General features: G+C 37.2%; 1 protein-coding gene across 10 annotated transcripts in view; it reads left to right on the top strand.

Moving 5' to 3' along the window:
• Window positions 1-14,307, top strand: part of CEP170 (centrosomal protein 170) — a 97,946-nt gene that overhangs the window by 30,660 nt on the left and 52,979 nt on the right. For all 10 annotated transcript variants that reach the window (XM_045860288.1, XM_045860328.1, XM_045860320.1 and 7 more), the window contains exons 4-7: window positions 3,393-3,471; window positions 11,572-11,630; window positions 11,719-11,881; window positions 12,969-13,103. In XM_045860288.1, the coding sequence (XP_045716244.1) occupies window positions 3,393-3,471; window positions 11,572-11,630; window positions 11,719-11,881; window positions 12,969-13,103 (436 nt within the window). The remainder of the gene's footprint in view (window positions 1-3,392; window positions 3,472-11,571; window positions 11,631-11,718; window positions 11,882-12,968; window positions 13,104-14,307) is intronic.

The raw sequence follows: 14,307 nt of genomic DNA, 5'->3' as shown, positions 1-14,307 counted from the left end.
CGGCTCCCTTCTGCCCCTGGGGATCTCGGCTGTCACTTCACTCTCTGGGCCCCGCTGTCCTGTCCGTCCCGCCTTCCAGGTAGAGGTCCGATCAAAGGACACAAAGAAACAAGACCTCTTTTTCTCTCCATATTTAATGTATTAAAATGCTTTATAATTGCTGTAAGAAAATGATTTTTTGCATGTGTTGCTCTTTGAAATTTTCTTCCCTCCTTTTATAGTTTTAGACCTTCAGGAAACTATTTTCTGGCAGCTGTTTTCACTTGCATTTTTGTGAGCTGAAACTTCGCGTCTGGCTCGTATTTCCTCAGTCTTTTTAGACCTTGGGGAGTATTTCTGTCATAAAGGTCAGCATGTTAAAACTGTATGTTCGTTGATCTCTGGAAGTACCTAGTCCATGTGTTAAACACACAATAGGTACTTAATAGTTACGAGAGTTGAGCAATCTTAAGCTTTAAAATGGATCTCACAGGTCATTTTAAGCACTTTGAATAACTATGGCATTTTAGGTTGAGACAGTTTTAAATAAAATTGGCTTAGAACTGTGTACCTAATTGTTTATCTTCTGCATACTACACATTAGTGAAATAATATTTTCTTTTATTCTTCTTCTATCATTTACCTCAGCTTTTTTGTTTTGTAATTATTTATAGAATATTTTGGCAAACTCAAGATAAAAGTTTTAAAACACTCTAAAATACTCATTTTGGAAATTAACCTGAAATTAGAGTTCTAAATACCTGAAGCCTTTGCATTTTCTTTGTGTTAACATTTCAATCTTTCTGTGAAGCAGGGTCGATTTAGGATTACTCACAGACCAACCATAAGAAGTGTGATTTTGAGTTTAGCAGTATTACATTGTGTCCAAGTTACCCGTGCTTGATAAAAATTCTCCTAAATTTTTTGTAGTCTTAGAAACTAGTATTTGTGGCATATTACAAAGTGCCAGTTATGCGTAGGCATTTGAGAATGTGACCATGATAACATAATCCCCATAGTATATTTTACTGAATGTCATTCAGGACCTTCTAAACTTCCCCACCATTGAGGTATTGTGAACATCTTAAGTGCAATAAAATTGAAGATGGAAAAATGGAATTCAAAGGGAAAGAGTAAAGTAATTTTTAAAGTTTCAACTTATCAACGAAAACCTTGTGTATTTTATATGATGTCTGCACTCTGGGCGGTTAAGTGTGCCATTGTTACATGTTCTGTAAATTTAGCAAATTGGAGGTCTTTAACTTCCAGCAGGCCGGAAATAGCAGTCATCACTGCTGTCTGTGTCTGGGGGACCTCTGACTCTTCACAAATAGTCTGTAGAAGTAAGCATAAAAAGGTAATGAAAAACATGAAATTGTAATAAAACATGAGGCATGACAGACTCAGTATTTTTGGCATATTTTTCTGCTTTTGAAATGTATGTACTATATAAAATGGTTTATGTTCTCTGGATACCACGAACTGTTCACCACTTGTCATGCATTCTTCTGGGATGTATTCATTTTATAACTGTTGAATTTCAAATTCAGATTTCAGGTACATCTCTAGCTGGTATCTCATTTATCATTATTTTTAGTTCTTGCTCTTGTATTGTCAAAATGCATCATGTGGCTGCTTAACATTTTATTAAGAGGATGACCATTTTGTTTTGCAATTGCAAAAATTTTCTTTGTTTTAGATTTATAAGCAACAGTTAAAAGAATCATGCGGTGTTTTTCAACAAAAACTAACCTAAACCATTATGTATTAAAAAGCTTTTGCCCTGGCTGGCGTAGCTCAGTGGATTGGGCGTGGGCTGTGAACCAAAGCATTGCAGGTTCGATTCCCAGTCAGGGCACATGCCTGGGTTGCAGGCCACAGCCCCCAGCAACCACACATTGATGTCTCTCTCTCTTTCTCTCTCTCTCTCTCACTCTCTCTCTCTCTCTCTCTCCCCCTCCCTTCCCTCTCTAAAAATAAATAAATAAAATATTTTTTAAAAAAGCTTTTGACTGGATTTTTTAAATTTTTTGATGCTTATGATCTACCCTCTATATAAATACCCTCCTTAAGCATGTGTTTAGTACTTTCAAACTAAATCAAATAAGTGTTGGAACAAAAGCATCAAAAATTGAGAAAGAATCCACTCAAAAAGTTTTTTAAAAATACACAATGGTTTAGGTTAGGTTTTTGTTGCAAAATATTACATGATTCTTATTGAATGGCTAACTGGATGAAAAGTACTCTGAAGTTGTTGTCTTTGAAACATTCTGTCTTCTTGAGTTAGAGAAATTCGTACATTAGAGAAAATTCATTTTAGGATTATCTTCAAGGGAGACTCATGGTCTGATATGTTGTTTACATTATTATCAGTTTTATCATTGTCACTGGAGTCTGGAGTGATGCTATCTGTCTTTTTGACTTCATCTTATAATTGTGAAATATCTGCTTGTTTTCTCCTTTCTTTTATGGAAATTAAATGAAAAAAATTAGTTTTGCTTTTTTAATTGAATTTATTGGGGTGCCACTGGTTGTAATAAAATTGTGTAAGTGTCAGGTGTACAGTTCTTTAACACATCATCTGTATAGTGTACTGTGTGTTCACCAGCCCAGTGAAAAATGCTGAATTCTCAGTTGATAGCTGAACAAACAATTAAAAAAAAAGACAGATAATGTCTCCAGATGTCTTTTATATTTTCTTGGAAGGATGGTGCAATATTTTGGGCAGTGGAGTAAGAAAACTGGAGGTTGGTGCAATAAATGATGATTTATTTCACGATTGCATCACCCTGCTCTATCTGTGCTTTGCACTACAGTAGCCACTAGCCATATGTGGCTGTTGGGCACTTGAAATGTACTTTTTTAAAAAGTACCCCCAAAAATGTGAACTTTCATTAAAAGGGTCCAAAGGAATCATGCTAATTGTAAAATCGAATGGGTTTTATTCAACTTTTTTCAAAGTAAATTTTCTTTTTGTTCTTTTGAAAAACTCTAAGAATAAAAGTAATGAAATAGCAGCTCTAAGAAATAATTCGAATTGCCCCCAAAAGCTAACATGAGTTCAGTACATTCTGATGACATCAAGAGTTAGGTACCCTTCACAGGTTGCCAGTGTCAGACTGGGAGCTCTTCTTGGTGGTGTTGTCAGGTTCCTGGACCTGCCTTGGCAGCGTGGAGACCTAGAGGAGCCGCAGCCTGGCTCTCTGCGTGTTACAGTAACAAGATAAAGGGCTTAGTGTGGGACATTTTATCAGTGTATAAGACACATGACACATTTTATGAGGCACAAACTGTATTAGCCACCCTATGATATGTACTTCTAAGAATCAGTTTGGAGGATTTGCTTGTCTGAAATGCAATAATTAATACTTCATATGTTACCTAACATCTGGTTTTTTTTTTTTCCCTTGTAGACTTTTGTGAATGATGTAAGGATTCCAGAACAGACTTATATCACCTTGAAACTTGAAGATAAGCTGAGATTTGGATATGATATCCTTATATGGTTTTGTGCATTTATTAAATTTATTCAAAAATCTTTACTCCAGTGTACATTAACATTTCTTGAGACATAAAAATTCACAATATAGGCATGCTAGAAGTCCCTGTGTCTTTCCATACTAAAATGCACATTTAAAAATAATATATATATATAATTGTTGTTACTTTGCCTGTTCCCAAAAATAATCCTGGAAAAGTTGGTATACTCAGCTTCTCCCCCTGCCCCCAATGTGTATTTTTAGCAGAATATCTTCCAGCAGTGCTATTAGATATGTAATTTGGGTATCAAAGAATGGAGCTGGGAAGAGAGGAAAGTGTTTAATATTAGCTCAGCCCAGAGATATCTGGGGGGCGAGGGGGGTTGGATAATGGCACACACCAACCTCCCGGGAGGAATGTGCAAATTTAACCCTGCCTTTCCTTCGTTCCTACTTTTATTCCACTTGATTTATTTCATCTCTTTGCCTATCTAATTCAACATTTTTAATATCCCATGTATTTTAAGACCCATGCTGCCTTATTAAGTATATCATGCACTTTATATTTAAAAATCTTCTCTTTAAAAAATAGGGTTCTAAGAACTGAACAGGGATGTGACTGGTCTACTCCCTATGGCAGGGCAAAGAATCACTAGTGAAGAGAAGGGACATGAGTGATTGAAGAAGAATAAAAACATTTCTATCTATACATGGCAAAAGCTTTGTAAAGAGGACTTACTTATATTTAAAATTCAAATATTTTACATAATGGTGAAAATTCTTGTTGAGTTTTAATTTTTTCAATTACTACATTTATCTAGAGTTTGAGATTAAGGGATGCATTAAACATCTTGGCTTCTTGGACGGATTTTTATCACTAGCAGAGAAAATGTAGTCTCAGATAAGCAGAGTTGATACTTAGGTAAAGTAAATGTACTAACACTATGAAATCATCCTTAGATCATAACTAGTATTTATTTTATATTTAACTTAAATCTTTATGAAAAAATAGTTTTGTAGCACATCATGTAAACTTTATAATTGTAGAGCCAAAGGGACATGTGAATGCAGCCATTAAACATTAATACTTTAGATTTGCACAGTTTAAATCCTTTTTAAGATATATATCACACAAAGTATTTAAGAATTAGCACTAAAACCTTGATTCACGGGTCATTTTCCACCAGCATAATATGTTTTATCAAAAAACAAGTACAAATGTACTTGGTATCTAAGTACCTCCTTAATCCATTTGGCACCAACTATTTGAAAACATGAGAAAACAGTAAGAAATTTGGGTTCCTGAAACTCTTTAAAGTTTGCTTCAAGTTTTAAATTAAGAAGAAACTATTGAGATATAACAACTCATGGCTCACAAGTTGTACAAGGATTACTTAACCGTGAACTACCATTTCCTTCTCACCATATATACACTCAAATTCCTGGGGAAATGTTTTGTTCTAAAAGACGTGTTCAGGGTTGTCGGTCAGTGTTGAGCCAGAACTACAAACCACATCCTCAAGTTAGACTCAGTTGATTTTATTATTTTAAAATAGTATATCAGCCCTGGCTGGTGTGGCTCAGTGGATTGAGCGCCAGTCTGCAAACCAAAGGGCTACTGGTTCGATTCCCAGATCAGGGCACATGCCTGGGTTGCCGGCCAGGTCACCAGTAGGAGGCACACGAGAGGCAGCCACACATTGATGTTTCTCTCCTTCTCTCTTCCTCTGTCTAAAAAGAAATAAAATCGAAGCCCTGGCTGGCATAGCTGAATGGATTGAGCGCGGGCTGCAAACCAAAGCATCACAGGTTCGATTCCCAGTCAGGGCACATGCCTGGGTTGCAGGCCACCACGGCCCCCAGCAACCGCACATTAATGTTTCTCTTTCTCTCTTTCTCCCTCCCTTCCCTCTCTAAAAATAAATAAATAAAATCTTTAAAAATAAATAAAAAGAAAAAAATAAAATCTTAAAAATAAAATAGTATTTCATGTTGCTGATGAGTTTTGAGCACTTGGTATAAATGAACATTGAACTGTTACAGTGGCAGAAATTTTATATAGGATGAATTTTACAAAATAAGTTATATATTACCTTTACTTGTTCTGTATTTAGCTATCTTAAAGTGCTTTATACGAAAATTAGACATAATAATTAGCCAATGTACAAATCGTTATACCTTGGAGTGGAAAACTACTCTAAAAATGCTACAGCAATAGAAAGAACACTTTACCATAAATTGAGACTAGAACTAAGAAAAAATTTATCTGCCAAAAATACTTTTTCTACTAGAGTAATTAAATATTTAGGAAAGCAAGTAGTGAAATATCCAAGTTTAAGAAATGACAGTAAACTCAGGAGGGATAGTAAAATGCTGCAGTAATGAAGATAAACTTCAAAAAGAGCTCATAAATCTCCCAAGTGGCCCAAAATGTAGAAGATAAGCAAGCCTATGTTCATGCATTTCAAAATTTTTTCTTAAATGTCTCCTCTGTGCCAGGCAGAGCCCGTCCCCATCGTCTGGGGAGGCAGTAGTGAATAAAACAGACCACGGCCTCTGGCCTCCTGGAGTTTACACTTTCATGGATTGGAGAGAACCGACCACATACACACAGCAGGGTCGTAGAGGGGGCGAGAAGTTTTATGGAGAAAAACTGAGTGAAGGATGCAGAGAACTAGTGGTGGTGGCTGCGAAGTTACGATTTTGAAAGGGATGTTCGTGGAGACCTCTCTGAGAAGCCAGTATTAGGGCAGAGAGTGGGAGGAAGTGAATGTGGCGGCCACAGGGTATCTGGGGAAATGGCTTCTCAGGCTGATGGAGATCAGGGCAAAGGGCTTGAAGCAGAACAGCAGGACTAGGGAGCGAGGCCGGAGCCCCACAGAGTAGAACAGGGGAGGCCAGAAGGTAGATCGCTCCAGAGTCAGTGAAAAGTCAGTTACCTTTTAAAGAGATTTAACCAATAAGAAGTAGTTTGTGTTCTTACACTCATTGTACTCATATCTTAAACCAGGGCAGCTGCCTTGTCTCACTTTCTTCATTTCTGTAGATTCATATTTTCATCCGGTATCACTTTCTTTCTGCCTCCCATTTCTTGTAATCTAGTTTGGCTGGTGATGAATTCTTCCAGCTGTCCGGAAAAGTATTTCACCTCGGGTGCTGGCAGTTGTTATTGCTGGGTTCAGAATTCGAGGGGACATTCCTTTTCTTCCCACACTTGAACACATTGCTCCATGGGATTCTTGAGTGCATTATTTCCTGCATCCGTGATTTTGAGCCATTTGAATAGGATGTCCCTGGGTGGTAGTCATGCTTTTGTGCCTTGGGTTTGTCCAGCATCTTGAACCTGTAGGTTCATGGTTTTAATCAAATTTAGAAAGATTTTCTGCCATTGTTTTTTCAAATAGTTTTTTTTCTGTCCTCCCTTTCTTCCTTTAGGAATTTCAATGAAATGTATATTAAATTAGGCTACTCAAAGTCATCTCCCATCTTATGCTCTGTTTATTTTTTAATTATCTGTTCTCTTTGTTTCAGTTTAGATGGTTATTATTGCTATGTCTTTAAGTTTACTAATCTCTAGTGACATCTATTCTGTATAGCTTTCATCTCTAGAAGTTCAGTTTGGATTTTGGTTTTCATACCTTCCAAGTTTCTACCTAACTTTCTGAACACAGGAATACGGTTATGATAATTTTAATATCTTTGTTGACATGTGTGTCAGTTCTGCATCAGTTCTGATTAGATGGCAAACATTGTGCATTTTACCTGGTTGAGTATTACATGCATATTTTTGTATTTCTACTAACATTTTTGAGCTTCATTCTGAGGCAGAGGTTACTTGGAAATATTTTATCACTTTGGGTCTTGCTTTTAAAATTTATTAGGCTTCTAAGATTAGTCTGAACTAGTTAGTCCCCACTATAGAGACAATGCATTTCTGTGTACTCTACCATAGGGGTCAGCAAGCCATCTGGCAAATCTGGCCCTCAGCCTGTATTTGTAAAGAAAGTTGTATGGGAACACAGCCACACCCACTCATTTACATATTCCTATGGCTGCTTTTGCACTACCCAGCAGAGCTGAGTGGTTGCAGAAGAGATCATATTTCCCTAAGAAACCTAAAATGTTTACTTTCTGGCCCTTTACAGTAAAAATGGACAGACCCACGCTTTGTCCAGTGACTCACAATTCATGAGGTTTTCCAGCCTGGCTGTTGGGAACCGACACTATTCCTGGCTGTTTGTGAGCTCCTAAGCACTGGTACTTTTCATTCTTCCAGGTGGTTCTTGCCCCAGCCCTAGGCGGTTGCTCTCACATGGATGTGCTGACCAGACCTCCGCTGCATACTTGAGGAGGACCCTTTGGTGATGCCTGCAGTTCTCTCCGTGTAGCTCTCTTCTCTTTAGACTCAGTCCCTTGATCTGTAGTCACCTTGGTCCTGCATGCCAGCTCTCAACCTAGTGCCTCCAGGGCACCCACTGGCCAGGATTACTCCCTTTTGCACTGTGACCCGGAAGCTCTCTTAGGGCAGTGCGCTGGGGTAGTGAGTGGGCTCAGCTTGATGTTTCTCTTCATTCAGGAATCACTTCTTTTGTTGCTTGATGTGGTTTGTCTTAGAAACTGCTCACATATTTTGCCCACGTTTTTGTTATTTTTAAGTGGGAGAGTAAATCTGGGGTCTGAGGACATCTGGCAAGTTGAGTTTGGATATTTTGGACATACAGGTGGAATTCAGGGGAGAGGTATAGTGGAGAGAGAGATGTTTGGGAATTTTCACTGTATAAATAGTATTTAAAACCTCGAGACCAAATAAGATCACCAGGGAGTTGAATACAGATTGGGAAAAAGCCCAAAGACTAAGAAATGTCACATTCCGTGGTTAAGCGGCGGGAGAGATGAGAACTAGTAGGAGGATAAAGGGCTAAGAAGGAACCACTGGTGACCTGGGAGGGACCTCAGAGTCTGGTGTGGTTTCTCTGTTCAGTGGGAAATGATTTAAACACCACTTACACTCCTTAATTCTCACTCCTCGCCATCCCAGTCATATGGGTTTTTGTAAGATATTTTATTATATATATAATTACATATTATATATTTAAAAATGGAGTTATCTTTTCCCAAACTTGGCTCCTCCTGCCATAGTGGCCGACAAATGGTTGGGTTATTGTAACAGAAACTTGGTAAAAATCATTGTCACAGCTTAAGGTGGTCACCTGGGGTAGTGATCATGATTTATCCGTACTTGGGAGACTGCTTGTCCCAGGTAAGGGCTGCTAAGACGAGATGGTTTAAACATAATGAAAAATGTGCTCTTCATGCAGAGAAGCTAAGATTTTCCCTGATTAGTGTGGTGGATATCCACAACAAGACAAAAGCCCATTTTTCAAATTTTGAAAATCAAGGACATTTACAAAGCATGAAAGAATGAAATTTAAGAAATTGAGATGAGCCATAAAGCCACGAGGGAAAAGTTAAACTCGGTTGTTTAAACACCGTGTTTCTGTAGAACAGGGTCTTCCACAAGCTGGTATTCATCTGCTAAAATAAAATGACATATTTTTCTGAAGATATGGGCAAAATTAAGCTAAGAGATTAAAATTTTTCCCTTGAAAGGTTTTCTGCCATGACTTTTTTTAAACCTTTGACATCCCTTAGAATCTTAATACAGTGTGGACTCTAATGTAGCATTCCTGCATATTTCATTAGCAGATATCATCAAATAAGGGAGATTTCTTACTTCCCTAATGAGAAGAGTCAAAAAAGAAAGTTTTGGGCTAACTTTAGGGTGAATTTTTTAAAATAACCTTATGAATATATTTTAAGATAAAAATATATAAATTTAGGAAAAGTGCTTTCCTCCCATTCTTCCACTGTATAAAATAATTGTATTCAAATATTTTTTCTTTATATTGTCTTCAAAACTGTGTCACATATTTTAGTAATAAGTTTTTAAGGGAATATTAAATACCTATCTCAATTGTTTGAGAATACAGCACTTTCTGAAACATTGGAAATCTTGTCCCAAGTAACAAAATCTCATGTAATATTTGGAAAATTTAAATTTTTTTCCTCATTTCTTCTGTGATTGGTATTTCCCCAGTGAAACAATTCACTGAATTAATTTGTAAAGTAATTTTGGAAAGTTGTGCTCACAAGGATGTCTGTCACCTGGTGTTTTAAAGCCAAACCCTTAGGAGTAACTGAAACTATTTAAAATTTTACTCTTGATTATCATTAAGATAAAAGATGATGTCAAGAACACATTACTAGTATGTAGATGAGTTCCATGATGTCACTTTTAGATAAACATTTCCTGAATAAATTGAGCATAGTAATGACTTAGAATAACAATCATAGTCTTAATGTAAAGAAACAGAAATAGCTTATAAATAATATGATTTTTAATAACCAAGTATTGGAACTTTTTTAAAAAATTCAGATATGATTGACATGACTATAATAAATAATACTGTTGTATAATTTGTAACTTACTGACATATCATGAATAATTGTACCTCAGTTTGTCATTTTTCTTAATTAGCAAGACAATCACTTAGCTCTCTACCACTAGAGAGGTGGCAGCTTTGGGGATAAAACCCGGGGCTAGGGCAGCCCTGGAATCTCAGCGTCATACCAGAGTTCTCAGGTAAATCCATCAACTAAACAAGAGGGGTCTTGATTTCTTTGGTAGTTCCGCACACAGGAACCTTCTTGGTAGGTAAAGCGTGTGAGCTGTCTGTCAAGTTTTCCCTGATCTTACAGAGTTTCAGTCTAAAGATGACACCCCGTATCTCCCTTGGGGAATCGTCTTCAGGGTTGCCCAGGAGTTGACTGCCAGCACCAGAAAACCCTCACTGCTGGCTAAAATCATTTGTGTTTCCATTGAAAAAAATAGAAATGGCTTTCAGTTTTTAAAACATGCTCTGTTTTCCATTGAAAATGTAAGAATGTTATAAGTCTTCTCTAGCTGTTAATGAGTTTCTTGGGGAAAAACTTTTATTTTTCATTAAATGTACTTAGTAATGAAATACATACTTGCATATCTACCAGCATATGTTCATAACAAAAAAGAAACTTTTTAATATTTCATAGCTGTAGGAAGCAATGTGAAGTGATGGGGAACCCCAGACTGGGATCAGGTGAGCAAATTATTGTCTTTGGGTTCTGCCCTTTCAGTCCCCAGGTTCCTTAGCTGTGGAATAGGAAGCCAGGTTAATAGAATTGAAGAGTATATTCCCCCAAAGCTCTTTAAAATTCCAAAAAAAAGACCTGAGTTTTTATTATCTTAATGAGTAGAAATATAGGTTAAATACTCTTTTACAAATGTACTGCTCCTTAGGCAGGAGAAGTCTCCCCGCCTCCCCAAGTAGTCATGGTAATTACAGCTTTCTACCCTTGAAGCCATGGGGCTCTGAATTGGTAAAGAGTCAAATTTAGTACATGGTTATAAAAGTCCTTTCATTGCAGGATTAAGTAATGGTGGGAAGTGTGACCTCCACTGTTTAGTGGGAGATCTCTTTAATATACAGGGGCATTGTTCTGTTCTGGCATAGTGATGAAAGCGTTCATTATATCCGGCACTTGCTTCTAATCTGTATGGAATCAGTTGTTTGATAATGTAAGCCGACCCTGATTGCAATTCCACGGGGGAAGGAGGTGGCAGTGGTTGCTGTAAGGACCCTAATTACAGCCTTTCTTTCGGATTTTCCACATGGACTTTATTTTTATCAGTGCTGGTGGAGTGTGAGTCATCGAATTCCTTCAGGGTTTACTGATGGGTAATCACTGATGAGCTACTTCCTTTCACAGTTTTGTGATTACCTATCAATATAATTTGATCCAGGTGCCTTTTCTTCTTTGTAATCATATTATTGGACTGAAAATGTCTTTTGTGCTCTGAGTATTGATCCAGTGATTTGCTTGTAGGCCATTATTACCTAAGTTTAGAATTACTTGCTAGACTTCCAGATTTCCTTTGGTAGTTAAAAATGAAAATTTTTATATTTGTGAGCATAGTTTAACATTTAACGCTTAGGGGAATATAATAATTCTGCTATGATGACCTGATGATACTAGTACAATTTTGAAATTATGTTCTTCCTTAGCCCCTGTTCACATACAAATCTTTTCACTGTAGTACGAGGAGAGATGAGGGTCCCTGAAGAGGCTCTAAAGGTAAGAAGTTTTGCCTTATTTCTTTCGGAACCCTACCATTTGCTAGGGTTGATTTCACCCGTGGATGTTTCACTTAAATATTTTATAGCATGAGAAGTTTACCATTCAGCTCCAGTTGTCCCAGAAATCTTCAGAACCAGAGTTGTCAAAATCTGCGAGTGCCAAAAGCGTGGATTCAAAGGTAGCAGATTCTGCAGCCGAAGTACAGCACAAAGCCCCAGAGGCGCTGAAGTCGGAGGAGAAAGCCGCAGGTGTGGTAACCTCATGGGAAATGTCTTTATGCTCGATCGTGAGGGAGTGGCAGGCTTTGTTCTCAGAAACTCGGCCATGCCCATGGATGAATAGCAATACTAATGAAAATGACAGTCTCAGAGTGGGTTTTAATGCAGCCAGTGTGTCACTGCAAAGCACTATAAAACACATTATATGGCATTTGTGTGTGTGTTTAATATTTCAATATTTTTTTAAGTTTTCTTTTTCTTAAGATTTTATTTATTTATTTTTAGAGAGGGGAAGGGAAGAAGAAAGAAAGGGAGAGAAACATCAATGTGTGGATGCCTCTTGCACAGCCCCCACTAGGGACCTGGCCTGTAACCCAGGCATGTACCCTGTCTGGGAATTGAACTGGTGACCACAGGCCCACCGGGCTTAATCCACGGAGCCACACCAGCCAGGGCTAATGTTTCGATATTTAAGGGAACTAAATGTAGCTTTCCTTATAGCATTTTTACTAATTCATGTTTGTTTGCTTTTTCTTTTGAATTATAACAATTGAATTAGTAGGAAATATCCACTGGTGCTACGTCATCATAATTATCCTATTTATCATGTTCCAGAAACTGTAAAAAATGCTTTATATAAATAATTCCATTCATACAAAAACATTTTTTAAACTGATAGACATTACCAAATTTGTTCAAATGTAAATCTATTAATCCTATTAGTAGCTAGTTTAAATTTAGTTCCTCTGTAATGCCTTATAGCTTTAAACATCTTTTTAAATGGCCATTCATACCAAAATTTACTTTAATCTTTATACTTAGATTTAATGACTCATTTCTATGTACCAAAGAACTGATTATACTGCCGTAAAAAGTTTTTGGGCTATAGCAGTGTCATCACTTTGATACTAGCAAGTGCAAAATTTCATTTATTTAGTCATGTCCAACATTGAATAAGATCGTACACAAATACTGAGTTTTTTAAGTACTTCTTAGCTATCTAGACTGTCCTTTGTTTTTCATTTAATAAATCAAGTAGGCAGTTCTAACGTTCTGCAAAAGCATGTATTTTTTCTGTTTCATATGCTTTAGACAGATTTTTCCTGCCTCTTTCCAGATACTTCTGCCATGCCCCGAGGCACTCCACTATATGGGCAGCCTGCGTGGTGGGGGGATGGTGAGGTGGATGAAAAAAGAGCTTTCAAGTCAAATGGCAAACCAGAAGAAAAAAATCATGAAGCTGGAACATCAGGTAAAAAAATCTAAGATTATAAGATTTGGGGATATTTGGGGAAGAATTTATTATGAAGCAAAAAATCTGTGTACCCTTAAAAGAGATAGGTACTACTCTTTAATTTGATTTTTAAAAAATGGTTGATGAATGTTTTAATGGCATTGACATTTTAATTTAAATGCACTTATTCTGATTGATTCTCACATAAATTATTAATCCCAGTATCTTTGTAAATCATTTAAAAATATTTTTTCCGCTTATTTATGAGATTGTTAAAACAGGAAAGGTAATAATGTAATTAGACATAATAAATGTTTTAAAATAATTATTAAAAATGTTTCAATTGGACCACAATAGGAGATAGAAACTAATTTGGTATGTTTTCATTACATTCACAAAGATATAATTGTATTTTGATTTTATTTTTTAATAGCTTATTTTTTATGGTACTTTTTCTATTATCATTTATCCCCCTTATACCCTCTCGCACCTCCACTCACCCCCTCCCCACTGTAATCACCACACGGGTGTCCGTGTCTGTGTCCATGAGTCCTTTTACTTTTTTGCTCGGTCCCTGCACCTCCTAAACCCGCACCCCCGAGAGCTGTCAGCCTGCTCTCCGTCCATGAGTGTGTCTTTATGTTGCTTATTAGTTCAGTTTGTTCATTAGAGTCTACATATGAGTGTAATCACATGGTATTCGTCTTTCTCTGACTGGCTTATTTCACTTAGCATAATGTGCTCCATGTTTCTCCATGCTGTTGCAAAGGGTAACATTGTTTTCTTTTTTATGGCCAAGAACTATTGCATTGTGTAAATGTACCATAGTTCTTTTATCTACTCATCTACTAATGGACACTTGGGGATAGTAGTTGCTATAGTAATGAGCTACGTGTCCATAAACCAGCAAAGCAAGATTTTCAGGAAGTAAATGGCAGTACAAGCTGTCAGTCATAGAGGACTTAGCAAAGACACAAACACAGAAGGCCGGAGCAGGCCGAGTCTGCGGTAACAGCAGATAAGAACCCAGAACAGGCCCCAGGGAGCGGTGTGGGAAACCCACTCCGACTCTGAGTCAAGGGTAGATTCCGTCAGAACATCCCTCAGTGTCCTACCTTTGGCCCTAGTTCTACAAGAGGAATAAGACCTTTTTGTTTATCTGGAGAATGAGATCACTGATTCGATTCTTTAAATGTGCTCTAATTTTTCCATGACACTTCTC

Source organism: Phyllostomus hastatus, unplaced genomic scaffold, assembly GCF_019186645.2.
Source record: "Phyllostomus hastatus isolate PE091 unplaced genomic scaffold, TTU_PhHast_1.1 phas_contig_148, whole genome shotgun sequence".
NCBI classification, from domain to species: Eukaryota; Metazoa; Chordata; class Mammalia; order Chiroptera; family Phyllostomidae; genus Phyllostomus; species Phyllostomus hastatus.
The sequence above is the reverse complement of the archived record's forward strand: the minus strand, read 5'-3'. Positions and strand labels throughout refer to the sequence as shown.